A 19506-nucleotide genomic window follows, 5' to 3' on the forward strand; every position below is an offset into this window, starting at 1 on the left:
ATCTTCTCAAAGCATGCAAGATACTTTATCTTAAGTGTCAGGATCCCACTTCTACTTGTCTTTATCTTTTTGATTATTTTTTTTTACCTTTATTCCTCTGTTACTACCAGCGCAGGCTTCAGTGTGCTGCATGTTCATCTTAACACTGATGACACATGAAAGCCAACATCAAGTAGTTGAGAGTAAAGATTTCACCGTTGCCAATGCATGACATCCTCTACAAAATGAGTTTACACAGGCATTATGACCATGAAACATAATCAGCACACACATTACCGTCTGATGTTTCAATCTAAGAAAAAGACCAACGTGTTTCCAGTAAATTGCAGAATTATGTAACAGGAGTTTTGTCTCAGGTTTGAGTCACCCTCGCTCTCCTTCTGCATCTGTGTGTGTACATGATGTGTGAGAGACAGGGCTGACAGATGGCTCAAGGTCCAAAATCACCACCTCGCGTGAGTAGCGGGCCTCAGACCCAGCTATCACCCCAGTCTCTGCCCTGGGCCCAGGCCTTAACCCAATCAGGGGGATGGATAAACCAGACACGCATATGTGGATATTTACATATGTCTGCTAAATCTATCCCTCAGGGGAGAGAGGATTGAGAGGATGAGACAGACAGACAAATAAATTGACATGAGGGGTTGAACAAACCAAGACCAAAGAAACTGGGAAAATATTAATTCAGAAGCACAAGTTTTCTACCATCCCTAAACCAGATCAAAGTCCTCTCATCTCCTTGTCCCCTTTTATATCCCCCATGTCCCTGCAGCAGTCACTTGCAGCAAATTCAGAACAGTAATTAGATTAATTTCCTCACAGCTGACACACCCTGGAGGTGGTCAGTATTAAACGCTATGCCAGATGGAGAATACATTGCTCCAGTGCTGAGATCATTGTTGATAATTCACTTTTTCCCAAGATTCAATACACGAACAGTAACACTGAGTGATGGAACATGTGGGAGTGTTCACGTGGCTGCATGTGATTGCTTCCAAGTGTGTGAATGAAGAAGCAACAAGAGAAAATGGGACAAAGATGACCAAAATATTCAGCTACTTATAACAAATTAGTTTTTTTATTTGAAAGGGAATTTTTCTTATTGAAAAATAAACCACTGGTGACTAATTCAAATCATGAAGAGTGGAAAAATGGATAACATGTATGGAAATGATTAGCAGAATAGTGAAATATCAGCATTACAAAACCATAGCCACTGCAGATATGAAGCACTTGTAGTTGATATGCAGTCGACATTCATGATACACTGCCAACTTTACCGGGACCAAAATGATCTGAGGAGATGGAGTGAGAAAAGAAGGTGAGGAGAGAAAGGGGGGTGCCTGAAGTGATTATAGTAGCTGTAATTGATCAGGACATTGGAGTGAGGTTGAGGGGGGCACTGAAGTTAAAAACAGGGAGGGGTGGGTTACATGAGATTTAGACCCTTACCTCAGAGACCCTGCAGGGAAATACAACACAGACCCATGTGTGCACACAGAGTCCCAGAGGTTTACTGCATGTATTAAACACACCTCATACTGTACTGTATATGGTGGTTTAATTATTGAATATGTGTACGTCTGACTCACTGCACAGGTTCGACAAGACAGACAACGTCAGGGAGAAGTGCAAGAAGAGGAAAAAGAACAGACCCACAGACGGAGACAGAGTGTGGACTATTTGAGAACTGTCCACAGTAAATCACAGTAATAGTTCCCTTTGAAAATTCCCATAAGAGAAGATCAGCAGAAGGAGGCCGCTGGCCAGTTTAATAGCATAGATTAAATCTCTATAGCTGGACTGTAAACGAACGTCTCTCTGTTTCCATAGGTCTGCTATAGCCTGCATCTCACATTACTTCTGTCCTGGCTCTGTGGTCTGTTGGCTAACCAAACCTGACTCCTACCTCCTATGTCCCTCCTAGGTGGCGTTCAGCCGAGAGCATTGGTTCACAAACTGGGGTCAAGACACCACAAGGGTAGCTTGATGGGCCACTGAGTGGTCCACAATCAGATGAGGAAAAGTGTTTTCATTTATATTTTAGTCCCTGGAGGTTAGAACAATGACACAATATAAAAAGATATTTGTTTCCGAGGTTCAGTATCCTGCTATTTCTCCACCTGATTCCTAAAGACAAATGACACTTTGTACCTTCACAATGTAAACCATCAGGTCCAAGAAAAATTATAAAACTCATGTAGTCATATTGGTATATCATTGTTGTGCCATTCATTTGTGCAGAGAATCGATCAGCGCAGCCATAAAAGACTCTAATGTGCATGCACTACGGACCCAAAAGTGCAAAGGCCTGAACAACTTTTTATTGAAATAACTACGGCACCATATTGAAACACTAGATCTACATCTCTTAATACTCTAGGACCAAGCCAAGACCAAAATTGGGAACCAAATACAAAATTGAAAGTCAATTACAGTAGTAGTAATGTATAAAAATTACTCTTGACTGAAGACCATTTATCTATCCATCTGTCTGTTTACTGTATTTATCTCTAGCCACATTTTACACACATACATCTGGTGCCAAAAGCAATGTGGTCTCCATAGTCTTCAAATGTAAATGCAAACTGCAATGTCTGGTAAAAAGTTCAAGCAAACTATTTTATATCAGCATGGCATCTTATACCCTACATCCTATGTCGTAACCAATACAGGATTTGATTTGACACAAAACCTGGCACCTGTTGCATGTCAGTCAAAGACTCTGCATTCTTTCATACATTTTTTTGTGTTTCCCTGTTTGCCCAACATGAATATGAATTTGGGTGTAAGTGTCGGCTAAGCCTCGAGGATGGAGCTGTCAGCTGTAATTCTGTCACAGGTGTTGAGATGTAAATGTACCTTTGTCTCTCACACCTGAGAAACCCCAGTATATCTGACACAGTCATCCTGTTTTCCCCAGCTGAGGCCAACCCCTGGCCCAGTGCTGGACACAGGGAGGAACCCCACCCCTCGTCTATTGTAGGTTTCCAAAAGTGGGAGAGACTGATGGCTAAACCAGGCAGTATGTTTACATCCATGATCCAGGTCTCAAATACCCGGTCCTCCATCGCTCCACCCAACAGTGGAATCCAAAGGAGTCTGTCTCGGCTTAGGGACAACCTCGACAGATGAAGTCTGGCTGAAGATGGAGTCTGAACTGTGGCATTTTGGGTACCACAGTTAAGTCACTTCATAAGCCAGCTGTCAGCCATGAAATAAGTGTGTGTGTTTTTTCATATGTGCATACTCCTGCCAAGGTGACCTCTAAATGAACGTGATTATAGAAGCCTCTATATTTGTGAGCCTGCATTCATATGTGTGTCTATATGTGTGGTATAAATGTGTGCATAAAGATCAGCAGTGTCAGGGTAAGGGTAGGGGGGGAGGGTGAGACAGAGAGAGCAGACATACAAAAATGAGTGAATGACTTATTTATTAGGTGTATAATTGCCACAGCTCTCTAGCTTGGCTGAAGATCTCTGTTGGATGTTCAGTGTGTGTGTGTGTGTGTGTGTGTGTGTGTGTGTGTGTGTGTGTGTGTGTGTGTGTGTGTGTGTGTGCGTGTGTGTGTGTGTGTATGTTAGAGTGGGCAATGTGAAACGCAGCAGGATTAATGGAACACTCAGCACGTTAACTCCACGCAGACCACCAGCATTGCATTAACCTCGTATACTGAGATATTGAGACAGAAAGACCATGAAATTGTGTGCATAGTTGAATATGAGCCAGTTCACCTGCACGCCTGTCCATCTCATTTTTGTCTCTCAATCCTCTTCTCTTTCTCTTTTTTTGTGTTAAATTGTATGCTTTTTATCTTGGTTGAATATTTTAAAAGCTCACAGTTAGATTTTCTACTTGGAGTTGATCAGTATTTAAGATTTTATCCAATATCTTTTCTTTACGCTCGCTTCTACTGAAGAGACTCAGGCATAATTGTATCTGTTACTTTGGCGATTAAATGTTCCTCATTTAGGAGTTCAGCCAAATGCTCTCTGGTGTAAATCATGCCTCGCTGATGTAAGTTGAAAGTGAGACAAGCAAAAATCACACACACACACACACACACACACACACACACACACACACACACACACACACACACACACACACACTGTGCCAGAAGTAGTCTTATTCATCAAACCTAACCTTGTGAAAAGGTGGACCTGACTACAGTCCTCTAAATCACCAGGATGAAATGGCAGCGGGAAGTAGAAGCCAAATCACTTTATTACACAGTGCACAGGCTGAGTGGTATTGGAGCCATGACTGAAACCAAAATGAGATGATGTGAAAAAGGTTGGTTATGAAAATAAAAAGCTTTCCTCCAAAAATAGAAGAACCAGTTTTGTTTTCAGAATAAATGTAGATGGATGAAGGATAACTGAAGGATATTGCAAATCACCGTTGCTAGATTCTATGATTTATTTGTCTTGTTTTAACACAAGATTTCTTTTAACTCCCTACAAAATATATCCATAGAAAACCTACACCTGCTTAAGAAATACTAAATGAGCCACTGATTGGACTTCAAGCCAAAGTTCAAGTGCTCGCTCTATTGAATCGTAAACCAATAAAGACGTCTCTGAATATTGAGCCTTAATTATGTGTCTTCAGGGCCATGCAGCAGGAGGATTAATTAGGCTAAATGATCCTTCCTCTACAAAACATCTCGCAGCATTCATCAAGGAGCAAGCAGGAGAATTGCTCTCGCAGAGTGAAATATACGTGTGCATTGTATGGAGCTGTGGGCAGTCTGGACAGCGCTACAGGGTTTACATCCACTCCACTATGAGAGAGAGGCAGCTGGAAGAAAGGCCTGACTAACGTGTAAAATGGAGGATGTGTGATTGGACTGAGAACAGGACGTCTGCAGGGCAAATAAATATAAAAGAATAATCACCCGCATGAAAAAAAGAAAGAAAGCGCCCACTCTATTCCATGTTGTAGTTTTCCATTTTGGAAGCAGGTCCCTCCCTCCTCCTTCTTCATATTTTACAGACAGGGCTGGGATGGATGGGGCTTTCTAGTGGCACTCTGGGATTAGAAATACACACATTAACACACACAGACACACATACACATGCTTGTCCTAACATCTACATGCTCATGGGCACCACACATGCCTAAACACACACACACACACACACACACACACACACACACACACACACACACACACAGAGACTGAGGCAGCCTGTGAGGTGATTGTTACCAGATGAGAGGGTCGTCCATCCAGCCTCACTCTGACGGACAAAAGATTGCACAGACTTTTCCTCATCCTCTCCTCATTGTGTGTGTGTGTGTGTGTGTGTGTGTGTGTGTGCGCGCGCGTGCATGCGCGTGTGTGTGTGTGTGTGCGCGCGCGTGCATGCGCGTGTGTGTGCGTCTGTGTGCGTGAGTGCATGCTTGTGAGAAAGAGATTTTTAAAGCATGTTCAAATATTTTTTTGGGGGGGAAGGGGCTCGTTGCGCTAAACCCCCCCATTTCGCAATTGGGTGAGCTGGCAGCTGGCGTATGTGTGTCCCATTCAAATAGAGTGACATGTTTAATTTGACAATTAAGAAAACAAAGGACTCCATTTAGAGCCACAGTTGGAGGCTGTGTATATTGTGTGCATAAGTGTGTGTACTTGTCAAGATTCTCTGCTGAATTGAAAGAGACACAAGGGAAAGAATTGTGGATGCAGGAGCCTGAAAAAGCTGGAGCAAACCTAAACCGTCAGTTTAGATAAACAAGAAAAGAAAATAATTAAGTAAAAGCAGGCAAGAACAGAATGGACTTAAACGTGATTTTACTTTTCTGTTAATTCAAACCACTAGGCCTAACCTACTGCTGTGCCAGTCAATATGGCTCATGCATGGAGTATTTACAGTTGTTGTTAAGCATTACCTCAGTTTACCTCAAAGCAGCAGCAGACCACAGGGATTTAAAGGTGATGCAAATAAAACCCGCACATGGTATATCTTTTCAGCTGGCTGAGGATCTTTAATCCACCTCTGTACCCACTTACATGGGACTATGGGAGCTGTTAAAAAAGGTAGAATTGCATGAAATTCTGTGTACCGTTTTAAGAATGATGTTTTTACAAGTTGAACTAATCTTGAATAATTGCCTTTATCTTTATGTAGCTTACATATGACCCAATCAACACCAATTCAGGCTGTGTAGTTAATAACAATTTTCATTCTGTAATTTCTGTCTGATACATTTATAAGTAATTCCTTTTGAAGTCTCCTTTCATTTACATTTTTAATCAGCTTTAAACTTTACTATGATGTGTCATGTGGCCAGAAAAAAGAAATTGCATTCTATTTTGGCTCTATGAGGTGCAGCTTTACATCATCGCTTATCATAAGATACAGACGCCAACACCACTCCCCATATTTCCCTCTGTCTCCCCGTCTTCTACCCCTCCTCCTCCTCCACTTCCCTCCATGTGGTCCTGAGAGTCCTGTTACCATGGCTACTGCTGAACGATTGCTCCAACCCTTTGAAAACCATGCTTTCCCCACCACACACATGCATGCACGCACATGCTATCTGTATGAAGTAATGGCGATCATCCTTCACATGGGTGAGTGTTCATATGAAGACTGTCTGCCTGCTCCTCTCTGTGCCCAGTTACAATAACATGACCCCCCTCTCCCCCTGACAGCAATGAAAAATACCTTAGATAGAAGATTCCTCCCCTGTACACACACACACACACACACACACACACACACACACACACACACACACACACACACACACACACACACTTCTAGTGCAGCCATGTGGCATTTTGTGATACCATTGTCAAGCTGCATGTCATAGAAAACAATGTCTTGTAAACAATGGAGAGAATGACTGGCTGTTTATGGAAAGAAGATTGAAAGGAAATAAATATATATATATATATATATAATCTCTCTCTCTCTCTCTCTCTCTTCTCTCTCTCTCTGGTAGACAACCTGCACGGCTGGTCTGCCCGCTACCCATCTGCTCCCCATCCAATTCCCCACTGCACCGCTCCACTTTTTTATTACTAAATGTGTGTAAATGTGTGTGCAAGCAAGGTAGGGGAGAGAGCGATAGCCTGTTTCAAGGGCGTACTCAGACAAATAGAGGTGAAGTCACACACAAACAAGAGTAAGTGGTGATGAATTGGCTCGGCCCCACCTCCCCTGACCCCCCCTTCTACGTCTCTCATTGTCATGGTAACCATCAGCACCTCCACTGCATCCTGCATTTATGCTTTCACACCACATGCAGCCATCCTTTTCATCACTCCCTCTTCTTTCTCTTCTTTTTCTTTTTGTACCCTCGCTCGCGGTCTAAAATGTGCTGCTAAAAGAGTCCTGCTCTTCCCAGAGCTTATGTCTTATGAATCATCCATATATTTAGCTCTTCATTATGAAATATTGAGATATTCATGCATGAGCACAAAATGCCTTGCATAAAATCCTTTGTCATTTTTGTATATATTTATGCATTATTGGTCTATGTGTGTGTGTGTGTGTGTGTGTGTGTGTGTGTGTGTGTGTGTGTGTGTGTGTGTGTGTGTGTGAGTGAGTGAGGAAACCCCAGGGCAACCTCTGTAAACAGACTGTATTTAACTGTATGTTCTGCAATAGCATCTACAGTACATGGTATGCTGACGTCATTGCCTGTCTGCTGTAGCATCATCGTCATTATTACATTGAAAATTCAGCAATTTAATGAGGCAATTAGGCCCACCAGTGTGCAATACAATATATAAACTATTTTCATTATTTTAAAAGAATTTGTTGGAGAAAATAATGTTGTTTATTTAAAAAAAAGATAATCTGGAGCACAGTTTTTTTTTTTCTTTCCAAACGGAGCAACAGATGTTTAAAGCTGCATATGTCTGATGAAAATAACATTTTGATGTTTATATAAAAAAGGTAAATACAATTGCATTATATAGTAAGGTACCAAAGAGCCATGATTGTGATCAGCCAAGACCAGACTCTTGCAATTCATTACCGTCATTGCATGCTTCATTACAACATTCAGTGTATTGTGTACATTGCATTACACGTTATTCACAAACTAAGCAGTATCATCTGTTCTGCACTTCCTGTGATCTCAGTTTCTCTATCTGCATGACTTGAAATAACCATTCTTTAGATAAGAAACAAAGGCTTCGGAGAAGAAAATACCCTTCGATGGATTCACATTAGCTCCTGCATCCGGTATTAGAGCGGCAGATCCGGCACTCCAAGATTCTTGCAATCAAGCAGGTCCTCTATAATCATCCCCTGGAGCAGGGCACAAAACACTCCCAACAGCCCGCCAGTGGTGTGGGTGTTTACCAGTGTGCACAAGTTTGTGGTTTGTGCGTTTGCGGGAAAGCGCGTGTGTGTGTGTGTGTGTGTGTGTGTGTGTGTGTGTGTGTCTGATGTACATACAGTATGTGTGTGTGCGTGACACCACTTGTCAACATCAGAAAGCATTTCCAGCTATCTAAATTGATATTCCCTTACAGGGAGTAGGACGCTGGCCAAGATACCAATGTTTGCCTCTAGATACAGAGAGACCGTGCATCACCACCAGAACAAGGTTTCTCCAATAACAATCCAGGCTGGCACAGTGCTGAGAGGAATGGTTTGTACGATGATTAGCAGACACAGACACAACTACAGACTATCTCTGTTTACAGCTCTCTTCCACACAATATACAAAAGATACACCACTTCATTCACCTGTGGACATTAAGCTGTCTAACTGTCTTTTGTGTACGTATGCATGTATTATGTATAAAGCAAGCAGTAGTTTTGACACAGCCTATTTTATTGGTCTTATTTTAGATGTATTACTGATGATTGACCTTTAATTTGTGGATAAATATGTATTTATATCTATGAGGTTTAGTTGGTGTTGAGAAGAATACTCCGGATGAATCACCAAAGCAAATCCCCTCCTTGTCAAACCTTCTTTATTAAGACATGGCTCTGAACCAAAACCATGAAAATAAATGAGTAGGATATCACATTCAATGAAAAGAAAATCCCTTTTCATCTTCCAACCAACCAAGTGCAGTTTCCACAAGAGTCCTGCTCTGCTGAGCCATGATGTGAAAACATTAAGCTGTGGTGAGTGACAGCAGCTAGGACAGCAGATGTTGATATTTAAAGATGGCTTGTGCAACTCCCTTCTGTTGTCAGTTCCTTTGATGCCTTTAGTAGGAGCACAGCAACATGTACAAGCAAAGGGAGCTGAGTGTCCGATTGCTCCAAGAATCCAGACATCTCTGTCAACAGTTAACAGTAATGTAGACCTTGTCTGCCCTTCTTTCTCATGTCTGTGCACTTTGACTTCAAAACATCATCTAGTAGCACTTTTACTGCTAAATTTTGCGAGATGAACATGTTATTTTCAAAACCAAGTGATTTATTCCAAGTAGTATAAAGAACTTCCTAAACTGCACACTGCACACCAGGGTGTGTTAGGCCGCAGTAAATCTGGTCCAAAACCACAGAACTGAATTTGGGCCACATGCACCAGAAATGTTAGTTCTCTTAAATTGACATTAAATCAGACACATCCTTACTCTAAAAGTTAAATTACTTGCAACAGTGAGACAGAACACAGGCCAAATCAGATGATTTACCTAACCTCAGCCAACACCTATCGCCCAGGCCAAATGCCTGTAAATGTACTCAGTGTGAGGTTAAAACAACACAAAGCGACTACTGTTTCATGTCAGAGAGATTCATCTTGGAGTCCATACATGACTCCAACACAAACACCTTGTGCATGATCTGACTGCAAGACATGCTCCTATGAATGACATAGTCCTTACAAGAGCTTTGTCCAAATTGCAGGGTGGGAATACTGAAAGGCACAGTGACAGGAAAGATGGAGAATCTCATTTTTTTTAACAAGTTACAATATGGTTGGTCAGAAAAACATAGACCACCCTGAAGCAGCTGACAGTGCCTAGAAGCTACATTTTGAATGACCAGAGTAGGAAACCTGCGCACCTTGTCAAGAATGTTTAAACTCAAGAGCTTAGAGAAATAATAGAAGCCATTATTGATGAATGACAATCTCCCAGGCTATATTTATAAGTATATTATTAGTAAATGTCAGTAGACCTTTACAAATGGAAAGGATAGACGAGACTGCAATAAGCACAGTGGTAGCTTTTAAAATGTCCAACCCACACTGAGCTGGTTATCATTTTAAAAAGGAAAAAAGACACCAAGGTTTATTCCTCATCTCAAGGCTGCTTATTAATTTATTAGTCTATTTATCCTGCATGGACGGGTTCACTGAGTCCAGAAGGCTACAGTGCAGAGGAACCTCCAGAGCGTGTCTGAAAAAAAAGACAGGAGTTTGGGATCGAGAGAAAGTTAATAATCAACCTCTGTAATGAATGTTTCTTGTGTCTATTGATTTTCTGTTCCAACACTTTTATCCCCGTTCTGATCACTTCTCTATTCGTTGTCATCACGCTTCCATTCATCCCTGTCCCGTCCCCCTTGCGGCTCAAGATTTGTACAGTTCAACTAAACAAATCACAGCAGTTGCCCATGCAAACAGTAACGTTATTTCCACTCCTCTAGTCCTTCCAACCCTGTCTGACAAACCACAGCCAGCAACCACAAACACACATGCACGCTCACATGCACGGAGGCCCACAGTGGAAATAAGTCTCAGACTTTTCTGTGGTTTTTATCACTAAAGCTCATGCGCCAGGGTTTCATCCTGCACTTCTGTTCTTCTCTGTACATGCATTTATTTATCTACATCCATCCAATGTTATATACTTCAGCCCATATACAGTACAGCTCAGTACAGCAATCACAAAAAGAGGGAGAAATGGGGATGAAAGGAGTGTAGAGTGGGCATGTGGGAAGCAGTGAGATATTCTCTTGTAAAAGATTCCACCCCGGGGGAGTGGAAACTTTCTTTTACTCTTTCTGGTGTTGCTCTAACCTTTAATAGACAACTCCTAGTGAGAACTATCCTTATAAAAGCTGAAGTCCAAAGAAAAGACAATATGAGGTGCACGCATGACAGAAATGCATCTGGGAAATGTAAAGTAAGCGAGAGACGTGATGTGGACCAAAATGAATATAAAATGCTTTTTGTTAGTCTATGCCATTTCTGTGATCTCATATAGACGCACAGTTTTTGTTTAATACTGTGTCTTTTGGCACTGCAAACGCAACATTAAACCTGGAATACTAACGTTTCCTTCTCTGCTTCTCTCTCCACGTTTGAGTTCCTGAGGTGAGAAGGAAGTCGAAGAGGACAAGAGAGATGATTAAATGAATGAATCATTTGAGAAAACAAATATCTGTAGTTGCACAGTCTTTGACCCCTGAGAGGAAAATAAATAGTGTGGAGAGAGCTGGGACAGACACAACACCAGAGGAGCAGCGTCAGCTAGATTACAGCTCCAAGGCTGCTGCAACACTCACGTACACCCACACACGCAGACAACACAAAGTCGTGCCCTAGAGTAGTGCAAGAAATAACAACAAAGAAAATGAATCAACTTGAATCATTAATATCTTTTAGCACACTACGACATAAACTCAGCACTCACAGAGAAATGTCTTGATCACACCCAACTGCGACTTCAAATCTAACATCTATCTCTCTGCAAAGTCGAAATGACAGAATCTGATACACTGGGAAACAAGCGCTTGTACTGCCCTTCACCCCTAACTTATCGACCACCTGCTGTCCCAAACTGCAGACCCTCTCCCAAAGCAAATACAATCTAGAGAAACACAGGAAGCATACTAATTTACACCAACTTAACTTAATGTGTCATGAAATTAGATTGGTCTGACCAAATGAACTGTGGAGAGCCTCAGGATCACCTGCCGCTCGCGTGTGTGTGTGTGTGTGTGTGTGTGTGTGTGTGTGTGTGTGTGTGTGTGTGTGTGTGTGTGTGCCTGTGAATTTGTTCCTTTCACTCTTAATCTCCAGTGTAGGAGTGAGAAGCAATGAGAGATGAGACGGTGACAAAATGGAGGCCCAGACAGAGATACAGAGGACGTCTGGATGGCAGATACGTTTGAAAAGAAACACAATGCAAAAGCAGCCCAGGAGAGTTGGAACAGAGAGATAGGCTGGGGAAAAGAGACAGATAGATGTACATGTGTGTGTGAATGGCTACAGTTTCGTCCGTGTTGTATATTGAGGATCTTGTGCCTGCAGCTGTTTGATTCTGTGTGTTCCACAGACTAGGGGAGTTATCTCGACTGTTTTCTTGCTGAAGCTGAATGTGTCCACCTTGTCAGTTTCAGACTGTGGAAAGAAACTCGTTGCACTAAAGACCTTTTGAATTCACACATTTCTTCTCTATACACCTGTATCCATTATTGTAGGGTATCATTTGCACAATTGCACAATTCAGAAATTCTGGTTTCACCTTGTACATTTGAGCCCAGAACAGCCAATAATGTTTACTTGGTAAGGTTTAGCAATTTGGGAAATTGTGATGGGATTATTATTAACTTTCTGACATTTTATAGACTAAATGATTAATTGATAATAAAACGTAGTAAGTAAAGTAAGTAAAAGTCTCATAAGAAGTAAAACTGATTAAGACAATTTATTTAATTATTAATTTTTAAGACAACATATTTAAGGGGGTACACTGATTCAGAAAAAGAGAAAGAAAAACATGTCCTTCCATACTTGATAATCTCACTCAATGATGGGAGACTGATTCCTTTAAAACAGCAAAGGAAAGATAAAGTTGAGGCCAGTGCAGGAGCCATTAGGGTAAAAGACATGAAAAGAAGAAAAAGAAAGAAAGAATGGAAATAGAGATACACACTAACAGATGAGATGAAGAAATGGAACAGAAACCAGTCAGACTGGAGAGAGACAAAAAGAGAGTGAGAGAAGAAAACCCCTCACTGCCATATGGTACGGAGTACTGGGCTTAATGAGGCGTGAGGCCATCCTCTCCACAGAGGCACTGGCCAGTCAGATCACACATGAGTGAACACTCTGATAGGTTTAAAACACAGCATATGCCAACAGCTAGTGATATGAAACCAAACTACTGCTTCTGAGGGGAAGACAAAAGAAAAATGAATGATTTACCGAACTCTGGCCAGAATCCAACAACCACCAAAGAGCTGAAAAATGCTCTTGTAAAAGGAATTCTGTCTGATAAGAGTTTGCTTCATGTGGAACTGATTGCTACTGAAATTATTCTAGCTAAAAGAGAGACCTGATAACTTTGGTGGTCTCCTGACTAACAGCATAGTCAGAAGATCGCCAGACTTATTAAAATTCATCCTCTGGGGGACATAGATGTGTAGTATCAAATGTCATGGCGCTCCATCCAATAGTTGTGACAGATTTCACTCAAAACGTCTTTTAACCTCATGGTGGCGCTAGAGGAAAAGTCAGGGGATTTACAATGTCAGTAGGATTTATTAGAAATCCATCCAGTAGTTGTTGAGATATTTTAGTCTGGACCAAAGTGGTGGACCAACAAACCAACAGACTGACAAACCAGACCGGCAGAAATAAAGCCCACCTCATTAGGTAGAAAGTTTAGGGCATGAGCGTCAAACCAAGATGGATTTCGTTCTTGGCATCTGAGCATCCAGTAGCGAACAGGTGATGAATTCACAGTAAGTGTTCATGGATGCTATGAGAATAGTTTGCATAGCAGACACACCATCCTGATCCCTTGTCACACACATCCTGTCAACACCGCTGGCAGCTGAGAGATGTGTGAGTTGGTGGGGGAAAGAGGCAAAATTACAGAACCCGAGAGATTAAGCATGTATGGGGCCAGCTGTTAACAGCATGAAACAATTCACCAAATTTGTCAGTGCTGATCACCTGTTGGATGCAACTTAGGCATGTGGTGACAAGTCATTGCTTCAACCTGCAGCCTTTCTTCACTCAGCTATTGATCTGAGCAAATTAAACACACTGACAGAACACACAAGATAAAGTTTAGTAGATAGAATAGAGCAGCCCGAACTGAAGAAAAGCTGCAACTGTTCGAGAACGAGCATTTTGGGGAAGACATCAAGCGGACAAAGAAATTCAATTTTTTAAGCTTAATAAAAACTAGAGTGTGTGTGTTGTAAGTCTGAGCTGGAGGAGAGCATGCAAGCTCCAAGTGGAAGCCGTGGTTTGGCCTGGCTCTGGTGTCCACGGCGGTGGGATTCAGTGCGACACCAGCAGGAGACTGGTACGGTGTTATAGGAAAGCTTTAGAGGAACACCTTCCTGTTTTCAATGTGACACCAAATATATCTGGCTCTATTGGTTTATCAAATATGATTAGTCTCAGTGTGCATGCGTGTGTGTGTGTGTGTATGTTTTAAATATGATTAGTCTTTCCTTATAGAGCCATATAGACTTTAGCCACAGGGTTTCAGACTTTGCACCAAAAGGGCTGATTGCTTTGACAGGCAGACATGCTCTGTTTATTTAAGTGGTTTTGTGGGAAGTTCAGGAGGACTAACTCCACCTGTCAAAAGAAACCTGTCTCTTTTCCTGTATGTTTTTGCTCTATTTCAGTCACCTTCACACCACACTCACACCCTCACATGTTCTTGTGTGACTTTCTCTTCTTGTTTTACCTGACTACCCACAAGGCCTGCTCAGTAGATGAGATAGTGTGTCTGTCTGTCAAAAAAACTGGGGTCCAAAGAAAGATTTCCCCATATTTGACTGGTGGGAATGAAATCGCTACTAGGTTAAAATGTCCCCTTGACTAGCGGTTTGGTGCATGACAGATGATCTCAAATACCCAGATTTCCATGAAATTTGCTGTGGAGAGCCATTGTGTCCAAATGGGCAGCTGTAATTTAATTGGAAGATTGTAAAAACATTGACTGGGGACATCTATGCTCCCCAGAGGAGGCCATTTATAATTTGGATACTTTTGAACCACTCTCACACAAGTCTCAGGTCAGAATGTCAAATTTATTTGCGAGCTACATCATAATCTGGGGAACATTCATGTTCCTTTGGGGATAATCCCTCTGCATTTTAATGGCTCCTTTCTGCCAGTGGTACCTTGTATCCCTAGTGCTAGCCATGATGTATGAATAGCAAAACCATTGTGTTTCTCATTCTGTGCAGTATTTTGGAATGTGGGGCGTAAACAAATGTGCAGCCTCTATGGGCCTCTCGTTTGGCTTCCAGGTTTTATTCATGTTTCAACTTACTTCCCTCCCTTCTTTATTTTTGATTCAGACAATTTTTTTTTTTTTAAAGCACAGTGTCAAAATGCACTTTACTAACAGACAGTAGTATTCTTATACTGTTGTACTCCAATGCCAGCAAGCCATTGTCTACAGTTTTGTACATCTCCCAGCTGAGCACATCTGTGCGTCTGTTGAGATGATTGAGTGTTGTTTAACAGGCTTGACCAGAAAACCACATGCTGGACATCACAGGGGAGAAGCATCACCTGCTGAAAGTGAGTTCTTGGCTTCAATAATGTACACAAGTTCACATACACAGATGTATGACATACAGGCAGGCACACATACATATACACGCATAGCTCACTGCTTGTGAGATCAATAGTGGCTTGCCAGCGGTCGGGTCATGCTGGAAGTAAGTAATTTCATTGGATTTGACAGAAACTCTGCAAGGCACAACCTACACAGGAAGGAAAATACACAAAATATCAGAAAAACACTAATTATAAAAAGAGGAAAAAGTCTGATTGACTCAGTGGCATTCGAACAGGACCCACTCAGATCAGATGACTTCAGCAACATTTGCATACAAATAATAGTTTTTTAAACAATAAAAATGCTCCACTCTAAAATATAATTGTCACTTTCCATCACCAGCCACAATTCATGCTTTTCTCATGACCCTTACCTCCTCAGGATATGAACCTGAATCAGATGGACGCACACACACACACACACACACACACACACACACACACACAACCTTTTCTGCCTGGGAAATACTTTAAGGAAGCAAGGGAAGAGGAAGCAGGGAAACCAAGAAATAAATAACTCCTTTGTGTCACAGTTACATAAACAGTGCAGCACATTACAGATTACTACTAGCCCAACTGATAAGAAAATTCCTACACACTATTACTGAATGTATATGTGTGTGAATGTGAGTGGAGAAAAACCAAAAGAGACATCATAACAAAGATATAAAGAAAGAGAAACAGAAACCAAACAAATAAGTTAGAAAAACAGAGACAGAGAGAATGAGAGAGAAATAAAGGAGAGCTTAGTGAACTCTAGTTTTGGCAGAAAAGAGAGAAAAACTACCCCATACCTTATGTATATTTGTGTCCCATTCCTTCAAACACTTCTTTTCCTTGTTTAGATATTTAATATTTGCTGGTTTCCTCCCCATTTTAACACAACGTGTCCAAAATCAAACCAAGCCAGCCAGGCCAGTATAATAATGTGATTGTTATCCATTGTAAATATTGGTACAATTCTGAGAACGTGCTGCCTTCATCTGGACTCTGTCAGGAACGTGACAAAACCTCACAACCTGATTGCCGGTGCCAAATAACCTCCCACAAAAATGTAAACTGGGCCTACTGGACCAGCTGACCCAATTCTTCAGTTTGTCACTGTCTTAACAGAGTAAAACACCAAATGCTCCACAATCTTGACAACTGGTTGGCAGGCAAAAGGACAACCATTAGGGTATGATGTCAGGTTTAACATAATTTGCGTGTAAGTGTTCTGAGTGGCCACATATTTCATTGGTCCAGAATAAAAAGTTTACTTCAACTACCATTATCCTGCAAGTCGCAGGCCCTGTGGGGAGACTCTTACCCGGAGAATCTTGGCTCGGTTCGAGCAAGCCTTGAGAAACGTGCCGGAATGAGCAAATCAAGCCTTATTCACTCACTCTGGCATCAAAACCAGCATGGGATTACGTCTGCACCTACTGCCAGAATAACTGCCGGCTAGGATTAGAAAAACGACTAACAGTTGATTACAACTATTGCAACAACTGGAATCGAGTTCCAGGGGGTTCATTTAGTTGGTTGAGGGATATAATAATTCAACAGTGCAGCCTAATTAGGAGGAAATTACAGGGTTCAATAATTCAGCAACGGATGGGCTGTATCTGTGATTGTAGAGACACCTTAGAAATAAATCACTTTAAAGCTGTATTTATACCACATCGCTTTTTTCTTTTCTCAATCCTTCCACCGGTCCATCCAACTTTCTTCCTGCTTTTTATTGCATTTGCATCTCATATCACTCCTCTTCATTACATTCCCTTACTTCTTCACCTCATGTCTTCCCTAAGGAGCAGACTCATGTGCCAATTTCCACAGAATACCAACCAGCCATCCTTTCCAAATGCATGTGAAATGAACCTACAAGAATGTGAAATTAGACTACCAGAATTTATCTAATTCCAGTTTGGTTGGTATGATTAGGGGTCAAAGCCTTTTATAAGAGACACTGCACTTTTAAGTTCTAGCAGCAGGCTTTCTTAAAAATGCTGAGAAACAGAAATGCTTCTTTTTCTTTGCGTCCGCTTTACGGCCGAGGGGTAAAACCAACCTGTAAAAACAGTTGGTCTAAACGGTGCATGATGCCAAGTTAAGACCTTGCTGGAAGACAAACAGCCAGTCATCCTTTTTTCATTTCTCGGGAGAGGTCCTCCTTATATAGAAGAGCTGCTAGAATCAAGATAAAAGCAAGACAGCCAAGCTGCCACGAGATACAGAGAGCTCACACTACGCTGATGGCTTGGTTACCATGGCAACCATACGAGGTGAGAGAGAGGACATACCAGCACAAAGTAAATCTCCTCACTGTAGATTCAGGAATGCAGGTGAAGTCTGCCTCCCTGCTTTTCTCTCTCCGTTTCTCCTTTCTCCTTCCTTTATAAATGTCTTTTAGCCCAAAATGAACAAGTTGAATGGCTTCGCTTCTGCTCTCATAGCCCAGGTTTTATGAATCACATCACAATGCTTCCATCTTTTTTGAAATAGGACTTTGAGACTGCTTTTTACTTCAGACATGACTTTGATTTCCAGACTCATTTATATTGATGCATAAATCTGGCTTTTGCCAGGGGAGTAATCAGAGAGAGCTTAAAGGGAGGGTGTGAGTAAAAAGACATGAATAAAGAGATGAGAGAACAAGGGAGACAGTGAATACTTGGTTTTGGCAGCAAAAGTAGGACAATAGTGTTGTGGCCAACACAGTGCAAGACTGAAAACCAACATAATTACAAACAGTAGGTCTCCTACAAAATAAAGAAGAGTAGAGTGAAAGAGAGCTGGATAAAAGAAGATTGGGAGGGGTAAAAAGCTGCGGAGAAAACTTCTTACCTCTAAGAAGCAGGTCCCAGCTGGGGTGTTCTCCTTGATGGAGGCATTGTAGAAGTTGTTGGAGAACACAGGTGTGTTATCATTAACATCCTGCAGCACAATGTCCACCTTTGCTGTGGACGACAATGGCGGGCGGCCGCTATCCGTCGCAACAACGGTCACACTAGGTGCTGGCTCTGATTCGAAATCCAGAGCCATCGCTGTAGTAATGATCCCTGTAACCGGGTCGATGGAAAACCAATCAGAGTGAGAGTTTTTAACCTTAACGAGGCTATATCGGACGTCCCCATTGGGTCCCTGGTCCTTGTCCCTGGCAGTAACTTGGAGAACAAAGGAACCAGGATAGACAACCTCAGGAATAGTCTGTCTGTAGGCCTGCTGGTCGAACAGAGGGGGGTTGTCATTGACATCAGTCACCTGAATGGTAAAAGATGACTCTGCCCTGAGGGGAGGCGTGCCGGAGTCTGTGGCCATAACCCTCAGGTCATACGTATCCCGTTCCTCTCTGTCCAAGACCTGGTCAACATATATCAGGTAGATGATGCTGTCCTTGGTTGTGAGAGCAAACTTCCCATCACCCCCCTCAAGGGACACATTCACGTTGGCGTATTCTCCATAGTCTGGGTCTGTGACAGATATCCGAGCTACATACTGGCCTGGTTGGGCCCCTTCGGAGATCCTGGGAGAACCGTCCTCACTAAGGAAGATGATGGTCATGGTGGGCTGGTTGTCATTGTAGTCACGGACATGAATGGTCACAAATGCATTGGTCACCTGAGAAAATGTGCATGTTTCATGTTACTTATTGCTCAAATTAATTTGTGTAACATTATTTTCTTATTTTTTCAAAAAAGGGACATTTTCAGTGTTGGATTAAATAATTAATGTACAGATATCTGGGTAACAATTAGGGCGGCACAATATATCTTTTTTTTAAATCGTCATCGCACTATCAACTGGCGCAATAAACACATCGCGAAAGGCTGCAACATATCGCAAAAGAGAGATTTGTTGTGTTAGATCAGCAGAAAACTGCACATTAAAATTAAAAACTAATTTTTTTTTAGTGGTGCCTTTGAAATGCAATTCAGTGTTCAATTTGTTCAATAAAATGTTGTAAATGATTTACTTTCATTTATTTTAAATTCAACAAGCAATTTGTTGTATCTTAGCAGAATACTCAAAGCAGCAGAACTGAGTACACCT

The 19506-nt window shown here is 41.7% G+C and overlaps 1 protein-coding gene across 1 annotated transcript in view; it reads right to left on the reverse strand.

Moving 5' to 3' along the window:
- The window catches only part of dchs1b (dachsous cadherin-related 1b), an 85259-nt gene that overhangs the window by 49704 nt on the left and 16049 nt on the right, over window positions 1-19506 (reverse strand). Inside the window, exon 4 of the mRNA XM_078265995.1 lies at window positions 18301-19074. Coding sequence (XP_078122121.1) covers window positions 18301-19074 — 774 coding nt within the window. The remainder of the gene's footprint in view (window positions 1-18300; window positions 19075-19506) is intronic.

Source organism: Sander vitreus, chromosome 13 (genome assembly GCF_031162955.1).
Source record: "Sander vitreus isolate 19-12246 chromosome 13, sanVit1, whole genome shotgun sequence".
In the NCBI taxonomy this organism is placed as follows: Eukaryota; Metazoa; Chordata; class Actinopteri; order Perciformes; family Percidae; genus Sander; species Sander vitreus.